The sequence below is a fragment of the Malania oleifera genome, chromosome 5 (assembly GCF_029873635.1).
Source record: "Malania oleifera isolate guangnan ecotype guangnan chromosome 5, ASM2987363v1, whole genome shotgun sequence".
Lineage (NCBI taxonomy): Eukaryota > Viridiplantae > Streptophyta > Magnoliopsida > Santalales > Ximeniaceae > Malania > Malania oleifera.
The window spans coordinates 30669079-30688363 of NC_080421.1; the positions used below are offsets into that span (position 1 = coordinate 30669079).

At 35.6% G+C, this 19285-nt stretch overlaps 1 protein-coding gene across 1 annotated transcript; it reads left to right on the forward strand.

The window, feature by feature from the left end:
* Positions 1–17490: 17490 nt before the first annotated feature.
* Positions 17491–18324, forward strand: LOC131155910 (uncharacterized). The gene has a single exon (XM_058109358.1). The coding sequence runs from the start codon at positions 17491–17493 to the stop codon at positions 18322–18324; it is 834 nt and encodes a 277-aa protein (XP_057965341.1).
* The last annotated feature ends 961 nt before the right edge of the window (positions 18325–19285 follow it).

Here is a 19285-nt window from a genome sequence, read left to right on the forward strand (position 1 = left end):
ATAATCATTTTATAAAACTTTTCTTTTAATTTTAGGGGTATTCTACAATACTTAACACGCCTAATGCACTCCTCCATTTTACCCAATTTGTCTTAATTCTCTATACTACATCTTCTTCAATTTCCTCTTCAACTTGCATAATAGATCTAAGATATATAAATCTATCAGTGTTATTAATCTCTTGATTATCTAGTTTAATCTTCTCTCTATTGCTACTCATTGCATTACTAAAATTACATTTCATATATTCTATTTTTATTCCTACTTACCCTAGAACCTTTACATTCTAATGTGTCTCTATAAAGTTCTAACTTAGATACCACTTTTCTCTTACTATCATCAATCAATACAATATCATCTGCAAACAACATACACCAAGAGATCTCATTTTGAATATTCCTAATAATTTCATCAATTACTAAAGTGAAAAATAAAAAATAAAAACTCAAAGTATAACCTTAACGTACACCTAGTGCGATAGGAAACTCTTTAAAATATCCTCCTATAGTCCAAACGCTAGTCATTACTCTATCATACATATCCTTAATGACCTCTATATATTTATTGCAAACTCTCTTACTCTCTAATACCCACCAAAGCATTTCCTAGGAACTATATCATAAGTTTTTTTCTAGATCAGTAAAAACTATATGCAAGTCCTTTTTTTCCCAAAACTTTTCTATTAAACTTCTTAAAAGATAAAGCTTCTATTGTTGATCTCCCAAATAGAAAATCAAGTTGATTTTCTGAAATCTTCATTTCTAATATTGTTCTATGTTCAATTACCATTTCTGATAATTTCATCGTATAACACATAATCTTAATTCTACAATAGTTATTACAATTTTGAATATCACTTATATTTTTATACAAAGGTGCTAACGTATTTTTCCTCCATTCTTCTGACTTTTTTGTAATTTTTTATAATATTATTGAATAGATTAGTTAACCATATAATTATTTTTTTCCCTAAACATTTCCAAACTTTAATTGGTATTTTATTTGATCCTATAGAGTTCCCACTTTTCATATTTTTAATGTCATTTTAACCTCAAGGATTCTAATCGCAAAATTTCATATTTTTAATCTTCTCTTTATTTTTCATTTCCAAGTTCAATCTTTCATTTTGATTTTCATTCCTTATCAAAGCATCTTCAACATCTCACTTTTATGTTTTCTTCTCTATTTAAGACAATATTATCCTCATCTTTTATACATTTTACGTCACCTAAATTATTGCATTTTCTTTCTCTAACTCTAACAAGTCTATAAATGTTTTTTTCTCCTTCTTTTGTATCTAGTTTAGTATATAAAGTATCATAAGCTTTATGTTTAACTTAATTGGTAGTCTTTTTTTGCATTTTTTCTCGCTTCTTTGTATTTTTCAAGATTTTTTATATTTCTACAATTTTGTCATATTTTCTTTTATTTTTACGATTTTTTAGACTTCTTAATCCCACCACCAACTTTTTTTACTACTCAAGCATCTTATTTTAGAATCACCTAAAATCTCTTTTGTTATCCTTACAATAAAATTTGTCACTTTATTCCAAATAGTATTTGAATCAACCTTATCCCCTGCTATCCAATCACACTCTTTGTTTATATTATCTTTGAATTTTATTATATTATCTCCCTTCAAGTTCCACCATCTAGTTCTCTTACATACATTCTCTTCCAATTTTTATTATGTACATCTAATGAAGAGAATTTTTAATATGTATATCTCTTCTTGAACGACATTGTTTTTAATAAAGATAAAATTAACACAACATCCTATAAATTTTTTTAATACGACACTTCTTCCCTATATTTTTAAAAATTTCCAAAACACCTTGAGATTTAATTTTATTAATAATAAGCAATCTTTTGTTAGTCAATGTTCAGTCAACTGTTAAGTTGACTATGTCGAGGACTTGGTTGAACCTTATAGTTGTTCTATTTCAGGCTTGAACCTTGGAGGCTGCATCTATTGCCTTGGTCGCCTCCTGTTAGTAGCTAGTCGCTCCACATGGTCGAACAAGATCTTCCTTCCTTAAATGCGCTGAAGCTCTAAGGACTTGGCTAAACGTCTAACTTGAGCTTTGAGTGTCCCACATATTCCCTTCGCTTCTCATAATGCCTAATTCCGTGGTTTTTAACATGTTTTCCCTTAAACATGAACAAACCTTGCACAGCTCCAAAATATGATAACAAAGGGTTACATACAAAATAAATGAGGATAAACAAAGGTAAATGAGGGTCTAAAATCATACATTTTGGATTTGTAATGGTCAGAGAAAATAGGGTGTCTACAAAAGGTGTGGATCGAAATCAAAGAGTTTAATAGAATCACCATCAAGCAAATTCAAAGTGATTTTGTTAGATTCTCTGACCATTAGGTGATAATTGAGGACTACATAACATTGTTATATTGATTTCCTCTTTACAAGGATGATGCATATGCACATACAAGCACATAAGCACATGCATGGCAAAAAATGAACAGTTATGCAATTTAACAGGAAGTAAAAAAACATATTCAACAGTCATCCTGTTGGAATTGGTGTGATCCCAAAAGGGGGGTGAATTGGGTATTTAAAAATTATCCTTCCTAGGTTTGGTTCAAATCACAGTCAATAGTACACAACCTATGGTCTTTCTAAAATAGTATCAATCCCCCAAGCAATTAACTGAGCAAATATTCAAAGCATAGATAACAGACTTAGAAATTCACAATCATACACAATAATAAAACATAAACATTCAAATGCAGAAATTTAAATTGCGAAAATAAAAATCAGGCACAAGAAATGTTATTAGAGTTTGGCCAACACTGCCTACGTCCCCACCTCAAGCTTACAAGCAAGAGGATTCACTAAATTTGCTCACTTGCGGGTGGAGCGACACCGTTTACAATCTCCCTCTCCTTATTGGGCAAGGGCATACCCCAGGTCAGATTAACAGGGTTGACCCCAACTTTTACAATACCTTAACAAGATGGTGCACCTAGTTCTCTTAACTAGGTCTGAACCAGTCTGGTACTCTCCTAACTGAGTCTGAGCAATTCAGGACTATTCACAGGGTTAATCTCCTTTTTCCGACCACACATCAGGAATACAACAGATAATTAAATATTTTTTGTGTACAAACAAATGCTTCTTACTCTAAGTAGATATGTACCAATACAACCATATAGCTCAATGCACTCACAGATTATATGAATTAAAGCTCAATGTGAGTATGTAAATTTTTCACTCAAAAATATCAATAAATACGGAGTGTGAAAAATAATTTTCTTACTAACAAAGAGTAAAAGACCTTCCAAACAAAAATATCAAAATAAGAATATGCAAAAGGTACTCTCTTCTATATGTCAAGAATTTTCCCAAAACTAGTTTTTCAAATAAAGTTGAGGGGAACTAGGATTCTTGCTCAAATATAATTTTGCAATGAGAACACAGTCACCCCAAAGATATTTACCAAGTAAAATATGTGGGGTAACCTCTAACAATACTCTAAAAAAAGGATTTTCAATAAAAAAAAAATATGAGTGAGAGTATTATGCCTAGAATGAAAAATCAATGTGTAAGGAGAATGAGTAGTATGCTTTGAAAGATTGAAATAATTTGAGCAATAAGAGGAGTATGAGTATAAAATCTCAGAGAATTTTTCCTAATGATTTTTTGCTAATCTTGTACTAATTAAGACAAATGACGGGTATATATAGATAATGCGAAAAATATAACCGTTGGGGATATAGGAGGTAGAAAAAGTTTAATCATGTTTAGTTAAAAATAATCTCGTTTACCTGCGGTAAAAAAATTGACCAACCTGAGAAGTTCGGTCGACCACTTTTATAAGTTCGGTCGACCAGGGCAAATTTGAACTATAGATTTGGTTGACCATATCTAGGCGATTCTAAACCCTTCATGGGTTCGGTCGACCAAGACAAAGGTTGGTTGACCATTCATATGGATTCCGTTGACAAAGGCCAATTTGAACTACGAGGTTTGGTCAACCAAGTAGTTGGGGTGTCAAACACTTTATGGTTCAATCGACCGAGAACGGTGCGTTCAATTCAGTATGGTCGGCCGAGCAAAGTTAACATGTTGACTTATGTTCCTTTCGGTTGATCGAAGCGTTTATAACGCAAATCCGTCGGTCGATCGAGGTTCAGTCAAACTTTTAATTTTGTGGCCTACGGTCTGTTTAGTCGACTGAGTTAATTAATACTGAAAGGTTTCGGTCGATCGAACTTTTAAATTAAGCCCAAAAATCCAACATCGGTTAACTAAAGTCTTTGCAAACCCTATTTTGACCTTAAGTTATTTTAAAAACCTTAGTATGAGTTTTAGCTTTTAAGAAAAAAGGTTTTGAGTTTAGGTTGGGTCCCCTAAGGTTAGGTTTGGATCCCTACGGTCAAACTATAGTCATTTTGAGCTTACATCCACATCATGTATGTCATGCATTACTACAGACCAAATTAAAAACTAAAATGCATTTACAATCAAAGTAAATATGTCTTCTTCAGTGCTCCTCACTTCATGGACTACGCCAGATATATGTGTTCTTTGAGTTCCTTCTGGCTTCCATGTCCCTTGATCTTATGTGTGCTAAAATAGTAAGCCTACTCAAGCACTAAAAACACACATAAGAAACTTGCGGTTTATCATTATCAAAACCAAGGATTGGACTCAAAAAGTCAACACATCCATAAGTCAACACACACCAAAAAATGTTCAAAAATATGCAAAAGAGGTCCTAGAGTTTCCTTATCACCATAATATGGTGACATGTGGCCAACTTTAATTAGTCCTTTTTTTGAAAAAAAAAAATTCAGAATCTTGACATGTGACAGTTGACATCACTACGACGTCAGCCACCAATCTCATCATGCGCTTCATGGTGCCCTTCTACTCATCCACTTATCTTTCATGCAAATTATTGACATAGATGCGATCCAATCGTCCATAGAAATCACCAATCGGATGGTCAAAAGTGTGCCACATGTCACCATGGGATGGAGACATGTGATCCATTATGGAAGATCGAAATTAAAGGTTATTTATTTATTTATATTTTATTATTTTTGATAACTTAGAGTTTGACACATGATAGGGTGACATCATGCATATGCTGACGTTGATGCCTAGTACACCAGATAGTGCCAAGTGTCACCTATCTGAGTGACACATGGCCTACCAACCATCTTCCCTTCTTTTATTTTTTTTATGGTCAGGATGCAGCTATTGGCTACCATATGGGTGATGTTAGCAAGCGGGAATCAACGCCCTAATGAGTGACGCATGACATTGTACAAACTTTTTCCATTTTTTCAGCCTTTTTTTCTCCATTTCTTTTTTGTTTTTTTTTTTTTTTTCATTTCTTTTCTCTCTTACTTTCTCCCTCTTACTGTCTCTTCCTCTCTCACTCTCTTTGGTAGAGAAACCTAAGAGTTCTTTGTGTTTCACTAGCTATCATAACTGTCACTATAGTCTCTCTGGCAGGATCCACCATGGTCGTCACCTCTTCGGTGAGCCACCTCCTTGCTCTCTCTCTCTCTCTCTCTCTCTCTCTCTCTCTATATATATATATATATATATATATATATATGATACCCCGTGGAAGAAAGGCTTAAAAAAGATTTGATGTTACTACCTATATCAACAAGGTGCACCTTTCTTTTCGGGAGCCTTCCCGTAACAAGCGTGCTTGGCTTAGAGTAATCTTGGAATGGGTAACCTTCTATGAAGTTTTCTTAGGAAGTATGTGAGTGAGGGCAAAACACACGAAAAATGACACATATTGGTCTGTGGGGCCAGTCATTAGTTTGATAAGACCTGCCCACTATTGTTTGGTCCAGGTGGAGGAGAAGAGACGCAGTGTTCCCTGACAGACCTATGTTGGGGCGTTACAAAATGGTATCAGAGCAATTACCCAGCCGGAAGTGCGATGAGATTCTCATCGCCTGGGTTTGGAAATGTGGGTTCACAACGAGGACGTTGCATTCTGTAAGTGTGGGAGAATATGATACCCCATGGAAGAAAGACTTAAAAAGGATTTGATGTTACTACTCATATCAACAAGGTGCACCTTTTTTTCAGGAACCTTCCCATAAGAACTCCACGGTTAAGCGTGCTTGACTTAGAGTAATCTTAGAATGGGTGACCTTCTGGAAGTGTTCTCAGGAAGTTTATGAGTGAGGACAAAACACACTGAAAAGGAGATGTGTTGGTCAGTGGGGTCAGTTATTAGTCCGATAAGGCCCACCCCCTATTATCTAGTCCAGGTGGAAGAGGAGAGACACATTGCTCCCTAGCAGACCTAGGTTGGGGCATTACTGAAACGACCTGCTAATAAATAAAATCTTTTCCCCTAATTTTAAATTCAATCAGTAACCTAAACAGCGGAAGGCCAATCATATAAAATAAATCCACACATAATACAATATCAGAGTGTCAAATCATCCCACAATGTACAAACGTCACTGTTCTCTCGAAACTACCCTTACTGATACCAAGGGTTTACAAAACATGCCACCCAAAAATAATACTCACTCTCAAAAAGGGCAGTACAACAGCCCCCCTATCGAAAAGTCTACTCCGCTCACCTAACTGGTTCACCTGAAAAATAATTCAACACTAGGATGAGCCAACGCTCAGTAAGACGAAACATGCTATTACTAGTGTGTGGCTACTGAGTTATATTTTTTTGTATTTAAAATCTAATTTAAAAATAATATCATGAATAACTAGAGCTATAAATGCTGGTACAAGGAGCATATATTAAAACTATATAAATTTACTTTTCATAATACTACTACTATATCTGAAAATCTACTTATACTTATAATATATGAGAAAACTTCCCTGGATGGTTGTATGTCATGATTTAACCCCTCATGACAAGGTTGTGTGGCCCGAAGGCGGGACCTATCCTGGCTGGCCGACCAGGGTAAGCCAACTAAACTCTAATAGTCTGATCGGCCCCCTCAATCCATATCTGATGGAGAGCCTGTCCCAACGTGGGCATGATCAACCTTATACCACTTACTATCTGAGTAAAGTGGTTGCACTCTGAATTGAATATATGTAGTTACGGTACCGTGCTCTACTATCTGATCCATCAGGATTTGATACTATATAGGTAACTAATATCTGTAATATACTGTTTTTACTGTGATTTCTAAAATAATCATATTCCCATAAAATTTATCTGAAATTCTAAATAAACTGACTGAAAACCTGATTTCAGTATAACTGAACTACTGTCTGAATATTTGCATATCGGGGTGTTATTGTACTGATAAACATATTATTCTGAGAATACTGAAAATACATATTTTTGAGTATACTGTATACTGAAAAATTCGTCATTCTATAACATGCAAATAACATGGTATCTCTGTTAATAACTACAGACATGGTATTCACATATTCTATAAACATAGTACTGTTCGGTTATCAACTCAAGTCACACAAATACATATTAATATTATTAAGTTATGGAAACTGTAAAAATATATATAATTCATGTTGAAATCGTAAAAGAGTTTCCTAGCATAGCATATTTCCCTTACCTGACTACTGGAAAGCCCCTATGGTATACTTGTCTAACACCCGCTAGGCATCCTACTCAGCACCCTGAAAACAACATTCTCCAGAACAGAATATCATTATTTCTTTGCCTCCATCATTTCCTATAACTTCCAGAAGGCCAAAAACTAAATAAAGGATCTTACCTTGATTATGGGCCGGTAAACTTGGAGAGAACTTCTCTAGGAGCGTCGTGGTGGCCTCAGATCGTCGATCTGGCGACTGATGGGGCCGAAATCGAAGAGAGATGGAGGAGAGGCAGTAGTAGAGAGAGAAGGGAAGATGTGCATTGATTTTTCTGCGATTAAACCGTGTTTAGGGCTATTTAAACTGTGGGATTCGTCGACGAGCCACGTCACCTCGTCGATGAGTCCTATAAAAAGTTCATCGACGAATTTGCGCCCTCGTCGATGAATTTTAGACTTCCTAAAAATCCTCTCTCGGTATCTTCTCGTCGACGAGATCCTGAAGAACCCTTGTTGACGAAACCCCTGTGTTCGTCGATGAGTGCTTGGAAAATTTCTTGGGTTATTGTATCCAAAATGCAATTTTGTCGACTAGCACAACGCATTCGTTGACGAAGTCTACTGCCTCTTTTTGTTTCTTTTTCCATTTCCCTCCCTCTTTATCATTTAAATATCATTATTATTCGGGTCATTACGGTTACACTCTCTCTCTCCTTCTCTTCATTTTATTTTTCTCTTTCTTTTCTACTTAACTCTTTCTCTGACTCACTTTTTCTCTAGTCTCTTTCTTTTGCTCAAGGCTAATGCACGAAGAACATTGTTGGGACCGGAGGAGCTCATAGGTGGACTTGATACACATGGCTGAACACCAACTTGACCCAAAAGCTTAAGCCTATTGGGTCTTGGACCCAACCATGTATATAAGCACACATCATCCACTCTAATTTTCCAATTTGAGACAAGCTCACAAGTAAAATTCTCAACAATCTCCCCCTCACTTGTGAGTTCCAACCGCTCTCCTTTGAACGGAAACCACCTCCCTTATAGGAGTAAGCCCAATTCCCCAACAGTTACTCAAATGGGCCTTACCACTGGCACCTTACGTGCCTCGGATTGCATTCCACATGCCTCCGAACCAATCCTACCTCCCACGTCTTGACCCTATTCAGATCCATCCCCAGGCTAGATGATCCTTATTGGCCTCAGTTAGACACTTGGTCCTCCAACTGTTAGCACGTCAGGTGAATTAACTTCATGTCTCGAATTTTACGAGGTCGCTCACCCAGAGTTACAAACCGTTGGCTCTGATACCACATTTTGGATCGGAGGAGCTCATGGGTGAGCTTGATACACATAGGTGAACACCAACTTGACCCAAAAGCTTAAGCCTATTGGGTCTTGGGCCCAACCATGTATATAAGCACCCATCATCCACTTTAATTTTTCAATGTGGGACAAGCTCACAAATAGAATTCTCAATAAACACAAGTTTCCTCATGTGTCCATGTCCTCCAAAAGTCTTAGCTCGATCCACCAAGCTCAAACTTAGATCGATTTCTACTTAGGTATGAATCCTTGTTCTCTTTCTCTCTTTCCTTATTTTATTCTCTTTTCTTTTCTAATTTCTTAGTTGCGAAACACTTAAACCCTCCTCTCTATTTTTTTAATTTTCTTTTCTTCCAAATATAGCCGAACCCCCTTTGTTTTTCTTTCTACTTTCTTTTTTTCTTTTCTTTTCTTTCCAACCAAATAGATTTTGGACATTGGGTTTTGGGCTTAGGTTGGAATCGAGTCACGGGTTGACTTGAGTTCAAATATGGATCTGGGTCTCGATTGATGTAGTTTAATATGGGTTAGGGTTTTTTATTAGCCTAGGAAAAATGGGTTTAGGTCTCGGGTTGACTTGAAAAGAGGGTTCAAGTCTCAAGTTAACTTGAAAAAAAGGTATGGATCTCGGGCTAACCCGATTTTAGAAGATGGGTTGTTTGATATCCGAATCTTAGGTCTAGGTTGGATTGATACAATTCGGATCCTAAAGTAGACCTCGATTCAAAAATGCGTCCCAATGTTGTTATACATATAAAACCATGATTTTGCCTGCAATCAAGTATGGGAGGTTTGCAATTTTCAATTATGTGTTCTAATAGTGAGCATTTCCATACATTAACCAATATATACAAGACTTCTAATAATATAACTAAATTTAAATGTACTAAAACAGGCATAAATTAGATGGAAATTTAAAAGAGTGAGGGATCCTTACCTTCAGGCCTTCAACTCCTTTGTCTTTGAGTCCTTCCACCAGTTGAACACTACTCCGCCCATGTCTCCTTGTTTTTGTCTTTTGCTTTGCCTCTTTTCTTTTCAATTCTCACTCTTAGCTCTCTAATTCTTCATTCTTTTTTGGACTCTCAATTCTTTCAGCTAACTAGGATAGCTCCTTTGTCTAGCTGCCTCTGGTAACTCTCAACTTTTCCAGTCTACCCAACCTTTTGTAATATGATGTAAAAATTAAAATATCATTTATTTTTTAGCTTGAGAGAGGAGAGTGTTAGAAAACTAGGTGAAAGTGTCAAATGTAGATTTAAAAAATCCAAGTAGAGAGAGAGAGAGAGAGAGAGGAGAGTGAGGGGAATGCAAAGAGGCAAAATTAATTCATGTGTCAACCCAATGAACGCATTTCTTTTTTCTTTTTATGAAAAATTACCATAAATGTGTATCTTAAATTATATGTAGTCATCATAAAAAATATATTATTTATTTATATGTACAAAAAATCCTGATTAATTGGTTCTTATAATTATTTTTTAATACAAAAATTACTAGAAATTAGCATAAGATTTTAGAGGGTTTGGATAAAATGAAGTATAAAATTATATTAAAATTTATTCACATTCACCAAATCAAATCCAAGGTCAAAAATTCATGCTCCCAAACACTACCTTAAAGTTTTGCAGCCTTGTCAAATTTGTCACTGTAGTGTATGAAGATAAATAATAAAGTTCTCGTAAGGGTCCCAATTTTGCTTTTAGCCAAAAAATAAAACCCTAAAAGCGAATTAATTGTAAAACAAAGTCTCAAGGAATAATAAGATGATCATTTATTAGCATAAAAAATACATAACACCACAATTTGTACCTTATTAGGACTTTAGTGAAAAAACTACATGTGGAAATTCCTCCATAAATATGCCAAAACATATTGTGTAGAATTGCGTCTACCATGCCCTTCAAGCAATAGAAAAATATATCAATTACGAGAAGAGTATGAAGAGCCTTCCAAATTTTATCACCTTCAAAATCATTTTCTTTCTCACAAGTGTTATTTTATTTCTTTCTATTTATCAATTGTTGATTTATCGTTGACATTAGTAAAGGATAATTTTCTTTACAGACTCAAAAATGTGTAGCCATAAGCAAGAATTATTAGTTGTCAATGGCTATTCATTTTTTTTATTTTGTTAAGATTATATTCAAACAATATACTGAAGTTTTTTTTATATATAAATAAATTAGCTTTGAGCGTGTAATAATTATTTACAATTTCTAGAAAAATATTCCAATATTGTTTAGTTTTGAATAATTGAAAAGTAAATTACTAATATATCCATGCAATATCTCATTTTTGCATGAATTAACCAAGCGAGGATTTATTTATTTTTTTCTAATTTTTAATTAAATGACATTTAAAATCTTAGGCAAAAACATGTTACTAGTGTTTTATAAAACCATTTAATGTTTATGTGCTTAATCTTTGTTATGCTTCTAAGTAACTGATTTATCAATTGCTTGTGTTGTGTTATGCTTGCTTCTGACATTATAGATTTCAAGGTTTAAATTTAGATTTATAGATATTTAGATAGAATGCAGTATAAATTTGTATTAAATTTCTTTCAACCTATATAAATCAAAATTCAAGTTTCGTAATTCATGTTTCCAAATAAATTTTCCCTACTTTTGCTTTATGTCTAATTGCCTTTCTAACCATGCTCTTGCCATATTCTATTCACCTTGATTTTCATCTACTTTTCATTTAATTTTAATATCAATTTATTTTTCAACATAACATAATTTTTTAATCGTATTTTCTAAATAATAATTGAATAAATTTATTGCATTTTGAATTACTTTTAATATTACCCTGCACCAAAGAGGTCACTCTAAATTTTCTATTAATACATGAAATCTATTAAAACACTATAAATACAAATATATAGGCCTAAGAGATAAATTAGGCGTTTTTTAAGTCAAATCTAAAATATCAATATTTATTACTTAGGCTCCATCTAGAAAAATGAAAATAAATATGATAAAACAATAATAATAATAATAATAATAATAATAATAATAATAATAAATTGGTAACCTTTTTGAGTTTTCTTAATATTTAATTATATTAAAATATATTTTTATTTTTATAAATATTCGATATTGACAAAAATATAATTAAAAAATGTAAAACTTTTAATAAGCAAAATTCTTATCCAAAATCCAAACATTAATAAATTCAAATACATATATATATATATATATATATATATATGTATATGTATATATAATTATCAATAATCAATCTCACATAGGAGTAGGGAGGAAATTTACCAAGAAAATTCCCAACTAATGCGTCCTTCCACTTATCAAAGCCCAACTTGAATTATTTTCAGGTGGATCAGCTTCCATTTGTAAAATTTGGCTTCAAGTATTGAAGATTTGATAAAGAAATTACATTTGAAACTAATTTCTCCGACTTTAATTCTTATTTTATTATCAGAAGAAGAATTCATCTAATTGCCATTTGAAGTAGCCCTATTGTCTTAAATGTCAATTCCTGTATTTCTTCAATTCTTCATCAGATTTATCAATTGTTGCATCCACAACCTCAATTGGATGAGAAAAAAATAGCACTATTAAATCTTCATACTCATAAGAACAACAAAAGAATAACAATCAAACCAAATCCCAATCATGCAATTAGCAAGAATTGCTAAAATGCTTTAAGAGAAAACAACTTTCCTACGGCCAACTCAAAATTTGTTTTTTTTTGTTGGTGTAAACTTGACAATATATGTTGTTCATTTGTTTTCAAAATATCTAAAGTTAATCAAGAATTATAGAAATATTGTGTACATTACTTTTTACAAACAATCGCGTGTAATGTATATAGACTTTTATATTTATTAGTGTTGCCGCTTGAAAAACGAACAACCTTCACGAATCGTTCCACGATCACAACCACCTGAAAAAGACCAAGTAAGAATGGCTTAGAGGACCCAGGATGTACCTCAAGTGATCACTCCAATGCCTAAGTAAGGGACTAATAAGAGGCTTTGAATTGCATATTTACAAGCTTGGATTAGGCTAGGTAATGTAGAAATCAACTCAAAGTGAGCCCGAAAGTATGAGCATCGACTTTGATCAAGTCGTTGAGCTAAGTCCGATTCAAATTACAACTCTCGAATAAAAGAAATTTATTTCAAATAATCGAGAGTGTTGGGGGGCAATTGATACTCCCAAAATTGATAAGAACGCTTATAGGGTTGGATAGTTATAAGACAAATATTTTATATCTCATGTAACCGCCTTTAAGTTACCTATAACCCCCCTAAACTTATTAGTATGATTACAAGATAGCTACTATTGATGTCTTGTACAACCTCCCTCAAGTTACCTATAACCCCATAAGCATAATGGCACACTCATTAGTAACCAAATCAATGAAGGGTCAACCTCCATCACTATAAAAAGAAACTTGGAGAAGAGGTAAGACATCTTACTCATACCCTATCTTTTCTACTGTTACAATTCAAACCCTCTCATTAGTCCCTTACTTAGGCATCAGAGAAATCCCCTAGGGTACATCTCAGGTCCTCCAAGCCATTCTTACTTGGTCTTTTTCAGGTGGTCGTGATCGAGGAACGATTCATGAAGGTTGTTCAATTTTCAGGCAGCAACAACTAGTATATATAAAAGTAGATGAAAAATTAGGGGAAAGTTAGAGAGAGATCCTCTCCCTTCTCTCTTGGAAGGTGCTTTCCCGCGATTCCTTGGCTTGATCGTGTGTTTGATGGTTGAATTTGAAAGGGATTACTGTGTGTAATCCAATCGAGGGTTGCTGGAAGCGTATTCTTCCTGTTGGATAGTGCGTGGAAAATTTTGGAGTGCGGTGATTCAAATTTTGGGTTTCCTGCCTGATGTGGTTTTGAATTTGAACATTCCCTGGCCGATGGCTGGTGGTTCAAAGAGTTGGGTTAAGGTTGCAATGGAAAACAAAGAAGGTAGGAAGGAAATGATTGAGAATGCTCTTAGGTTTATTGTTGCTAAAAGGGACAGGAGAGGGCAGTGGGTCACAAAAAAGGACTCTGAAATAATCACAGAGTATGAAAGACTCGAGGAAGAGGCAGAGAAAAGTTTTTTGGAGTCGCACAAGCCTTCGTCGTCCACAACATTGTTTGATAGCCTACAGAACAAGCGAGATGAACATACAAGCCCATTGGAATACTTAAGGAAGTCTGAAATGACTGGGGAACAGATTCAACCTACCCTGATGGTTTTGAATGAAAGGATAATGGAATCACTTGGACTTGTAGGAAGTGAGGAGTCCTCGGAGAGATGCATGAATGAAAATGGAAACAGTAAGAACCAATTGTAGGGAGATAGGGTGGTAGAGGATTTTGTCAGAGTGGAATCTAAAGCCCCAGCTGACCAAGATGAAGGTTTGAAGGATAATAATAATGGAAAGAAGGCGAATGAAGATAGAACAATAGTGAGGAACAACAAAAGGGTGCCCTGGTCAGAGCTATTTGCGAATAATAGGAACCTTAGTTGTTGTACTGCCATTCCAACGTTTCAGTCAGATGGTAGTGGAGCAAAACTGAAGATGATTGATTTATCTCGACCAGAAGACTCATACCAGAAGTGACTTGTGGGCTACTTTGTTGGGAAACTCCCTGGTAGGGATACTTTGAGTATTTTGGTCAATTCGTGGAAAGTCATGGTTAACTATATTATGCATTCGGATGGGTGGGTAGTATTCAAGTTTCAGAAGGAAGAAGAGTTGGAAGAGATTTTGCAGCAGGCACCTTATGTGATTCAAGGTAGGATGTTATATATGAAAAAGATGCCTAAGATGTTCCAATTTGGTTCTGAGCACAGGACCACTTTGCCTGTTTGGGTTCAGTTTAGGAACCTACCAATTGAGATGTGGAATCCGAGGGCCTTGGTGCTCTGAGTTGGGTAAGCCGATATGTGCTGATAAGTTAACTATGATGCAAGCCAGAATCTCTTATACCAGAGTGCTTGTGGAGATAGATGTTGTGAAGGAGATCAAATACTCAGTTAAAGTATTCCTCCCTGATGATGAGGAAATGGTGCAAGAGGTTGTATATGAGAACCTGCCCAGGTTCTGTACTCACTGCAAGTATGTTGGGCACACAGCTGACTTTTGTGGAATTAAGAAAAGGTATGTAGAAACTGCAAAGCCAAAGGAAGTGGGAAGCAACATGCCAGTGTTAGGATGCCAGAATGTTAATAATCTGAATAAGAAACAGATTAAGGGAGATAAAGGAAAAGAGAAGGTGGGGACTTCTGAATGTTTGGCTGACACATTATCTGATCCCATTTGTGGGGCTGTGCTAGACCAATTGGGTTGTAGAAAGATGAATCAGGTATGTGATTTATTCACTAAAGTTGATTGTGTGAGCATTCAGTCTTCTCTGATGATGGAGAGGATTGAGGAGGCTTGTAATGCTACTTTGGGGGGGGTCCTTAACGCTGGCCTTGATGCTTTGGTCCCTAATAATTCTGGAAATGCTAGGCTGCAGGGTGGTGGATCTGTTGGTACTCCTGTAGATTCTCAAAGGGATTTTGATCTTGGGACTAGTGGCAATGTTATAGATTTGAATTGCCATCCTAATCCATGTCGGATTGTGTCCCAGCAAAAGGAATGTGCCTTAAAGGCTAGTGGAGGTACCAAAGCTGGTTGCCCAAGTCAAACTAATAGAGCCAAAAATGAAGGAAGTACTACTGTCAAGAACAGAAAAATTGGAAAGAAAGGTAGTGGTCGAACTCAACAAACAAAAAAAGGGGGGCCTGGCCCCCATAATGCACAATGAAGACGGCTGCTTGGAATATTAGGGGCCTTAATATGCCCCTAAAACAAAAAGGGATCGAGGATCTCATTAGGAAAAATAAATTGGATATTATGGGGATTTTGGAAACAAAACTATCTATGGAAAAATTGGAAAAAAAATGATGAGCAGGAAATTCAGGGGGTGGGAACAAGTCAATAATTTTGAGTTACATAGGGCTGGAAGAATCCTAATTATTTGGAATCCTCAGAAGGTGAAGATGCAGGTATGTCATAAAAGTGAGCAAGCTATACACTGCTTGGTTAAATGCCAGGTAACTTTGAATGAATGCCTTATGAGTTTCATCTATGGATTTAATACAATAGGGGCTAGAGGAACATTATGTATGGACATTACCCAAACTGGTTTTGCCTTTACTGGACCTTAGATGCTGTTAGGAGATTTTAATTGTGTTTTGAATAATGAAGAGAAAAGAAATGAGGTACCAGTATTAGTATACGATATGAAAGACATTAGTGAATGCTTCAATGGGGCTGGCTTGACCGACTTGAAATCCTCAGGTTGTTTTCTTACCTGGTCTAATGGGAGAGTGTGGTGTAAGCTTGACAGAGTAATGGTAAATCAGGCTTGGTATTTGAATGGTTGGAATACTCAGGTCCACTACTAGTTTCCTGGTAGTCTGTCAGATCACTCAGTCTCTCTGGTGTCCTTGTTTACTGAAATGGAGTTGGGAAGACTTCCTTTTAAGTTCTTTAATATGTGGACAATCCACCCAGAATTCCAGGAGAGAGTTAAAGAAGTTTGGCATGGAAGCTATGATGGGTGTAGACAGTTCTATTTGGTTAGGAAACTACAAGTTTTGAAGAAGCCATTAAGATCCCTGAATGCTTGCCACTTCTCCCATATCTCAGTACGAGCTGAGAGGGCAAGTAATGAACTTCTAGAAATTCAGAGTAAATTACATGATGATCCTACTTGCCTCCAATTGCAAAAGGATTTGCATTATAAGAAAGGTGTAGCAGTAAGGTTGGAAAATGCTAACAAGATGTTCTTATCCCAAGTAGCTAAGTGTAAGTTCCTGAGGTACAGTGATAGGAACTCTTCTTTCTTCCATGCTCTGTTGCAAAGGAACAAATGCAGGAATCATATATTTGCTGTTATGAAACAGAATGGTGAGTTTACAAAGTCATATGATCTGGTGGCATTTGAGTTTGTGACCTTCTACTCTCAGCTTCTGGGTATTGAAGAGATTTGTTCAAAGTTAAATACCCAAGTGATAAATAGGGGAGCTGTGTTGAATGAAACAAGAAGGAATAACATGTTAAGACCTATATCAGAAAAGGAGATAAAAAAGGCTTTGTTCAGTATTGGGAATGATAAAGCTCCAGGTCCTGATGGTTACTCTACAGGTTTCTATAAGAAGGCTTGGAATACCATTGGTCTTGAATTTTTTTTAGCAGTAAAGGAGTTATTTCAGAGTGGCAAACTTTTAAAACAGATAAATCATGCTGCTATTGTCTTAATCCCTAAGACTAGTTATGCCTGTACAGTAAGTGATTATCGTCCAATATCTTGCTGCAATGTTCTGTATAAAGTTATTACTAAATTGATATCTGGTAGAATTAAACCATGCCTGGAAGTCCTGATAAACTCAGCCTAAGCTGCATTTGTCAAAGGGAGAAATATGGTGGAAAATATATACCTGGTGCAGGAACTGATAAGAGGTTACAAAAGGAAAATAATATCCCCTCGATGCCTACTGAAAATTGATTTGAAAGAGGCTTATGACTCTGTTTCGGGGGCTTTCTTGAAGGATATGTTGGTGGATTTAAATTTTCCTACTCAAATGATCACTTGAATCATGGAGTGTGTCTCGACTGCTTCCTTCTCTGTATCACTGAATGGAAGGCTGAATGGATTTTTCAAAGGGAGGAAGGGGCTTAGACAGGGTGATCTTTTGTCACCCCTGCTTTTTTTTATTTTTGTGGAGTACTTGTCAAGGCTACTCAAATCATTGGAGGGTAAATTTAGATTTAAATTTCATCCCAAATGTGATGAACTGAAGATTACACACTTGGCCTTTGCCGATGATCTCATGTTGTTCTCTAAGGGAGATGCTGTCTCAGTAAACGACCTAATGGATTGCTTGAAGGAATTCTCTCAGTGCTCTGGTCTCTCAGCAAATTGTTTGAAATCAAACTTGTATCAGGCTGGTATGAAGCCACGAGACTTGGAGATTATTTTAAATCAAACAGGATTCAAAAAGGGTAAATTTCCTTTCAGATACCTGGGAGTTCCACTGCTGTCATCTAAATTGAATGCTGCCCACTACAGGCCTTTGATTGATAGAATTGCTGGGTTGTTTAAAGGGTGGCCTGGGCATACTCTAACTTATGCTGGTAGATTAGAAGTAATTAATTCAATTATCCAAGGGATAGAATGTTTTTGGCTTGCTATTTTTCCAATTCCACGGAATGTTCTAAACCAAGTAATCAAGCTATGCCAAGTATTCCAATGGGGTGGTAAGAGGAAGGCCTTGGTTGCTTGGAGGGAAATCTACAAGCCAAAACAAGAAGGTGGCTTGGGAGTGGTTGACCTCAAGACATGGAACAGAGCACTGTTGACTAAAGCGTTGTGGAATGTTCAAGCTAAAAAGGATAGCTATGGACGAAATGGATCCATCAGTTCTACTTGAAGGAGGTTGAAATCTGGTATGCTGTAGCCAAAAAAGATGACTCCCCCCTATTCAAAAGTTTGGTTGAAATCAAAGACCAGCTGATGCTGAATTCTGGGAGTGTGGCTGCTGCCATAGAAATTATGGAAGGAATGGGAAGTGGTTCGTATACACTCTATGATTTCTGGAGGGAGAAGAGTCAAAAAATGCCATGGACAAAATCTATTTTGTATAATGGAATCTCCCCGAAGTATGCTTTTTGCTTGTGACTGGGTTGGAAGGGAAAGCTACCAACTTGTGACAAGATTAAAGGAGTAGAGATTGACTTAAGATGTACCTTTTGTAATAGTGATATGGAGACACTTGAACACCTTTTCTTCTGCTGTAAATACTCGGCTGAAGTGTGGGGTAGCATAAGGAAGTGGATTGGAATTAAAAGGGCCATGACTTCAATCAAGGCATCGGTGAAATGGTTACATAAAGAAGCAAAAGGCAATGGAGTTCACTTAGCTGGGAAGAAAATTGGCTTGGCTACTTCTGCGTATTTATTTGGCACTCTAGGAATAGAAAAAGATTTGATAATCATGTAATTCCTCCTATAGATTTGATTAGTGTCATACAAAGACATATCTATAGGGCGGTTTTTGATAAATTTGATATGTTCTCAGCTTGATATTATAGGGCATATATCGATGTTCTTGTGATATCTCTGAGTATTGATAGTGTGATTGGCCAGTTCCTTGGCCCTTGGGTATGCTCAAGTTTGATGTATTCTGGGACTTTTGACTTGTATTGTCATTGTGGTATCAAGATGACCTAGGAATGCCCAGTGTAGTTGTATATATTCTCAGTCGATCAATATATTTACCCAATTGATCAAAAAAAAAAAGTAAAACAAATGATTAATGATCTTATTTGGCCTCTTAAACTCTCAATATTAATTTTTTAAAATTTTAATTAAAAACAAATGTAAATTATCATT

Bases quoted from the DNA above. Each gene is read 5' to 3' on its own strand.
- LOC131155910 (XM_058109358.1), top strand. From the start codon at position 17,491: ATGGAGTGTGTCTCGACTGCTTCCTTCTCTGTATCACTGAATGGAAGG.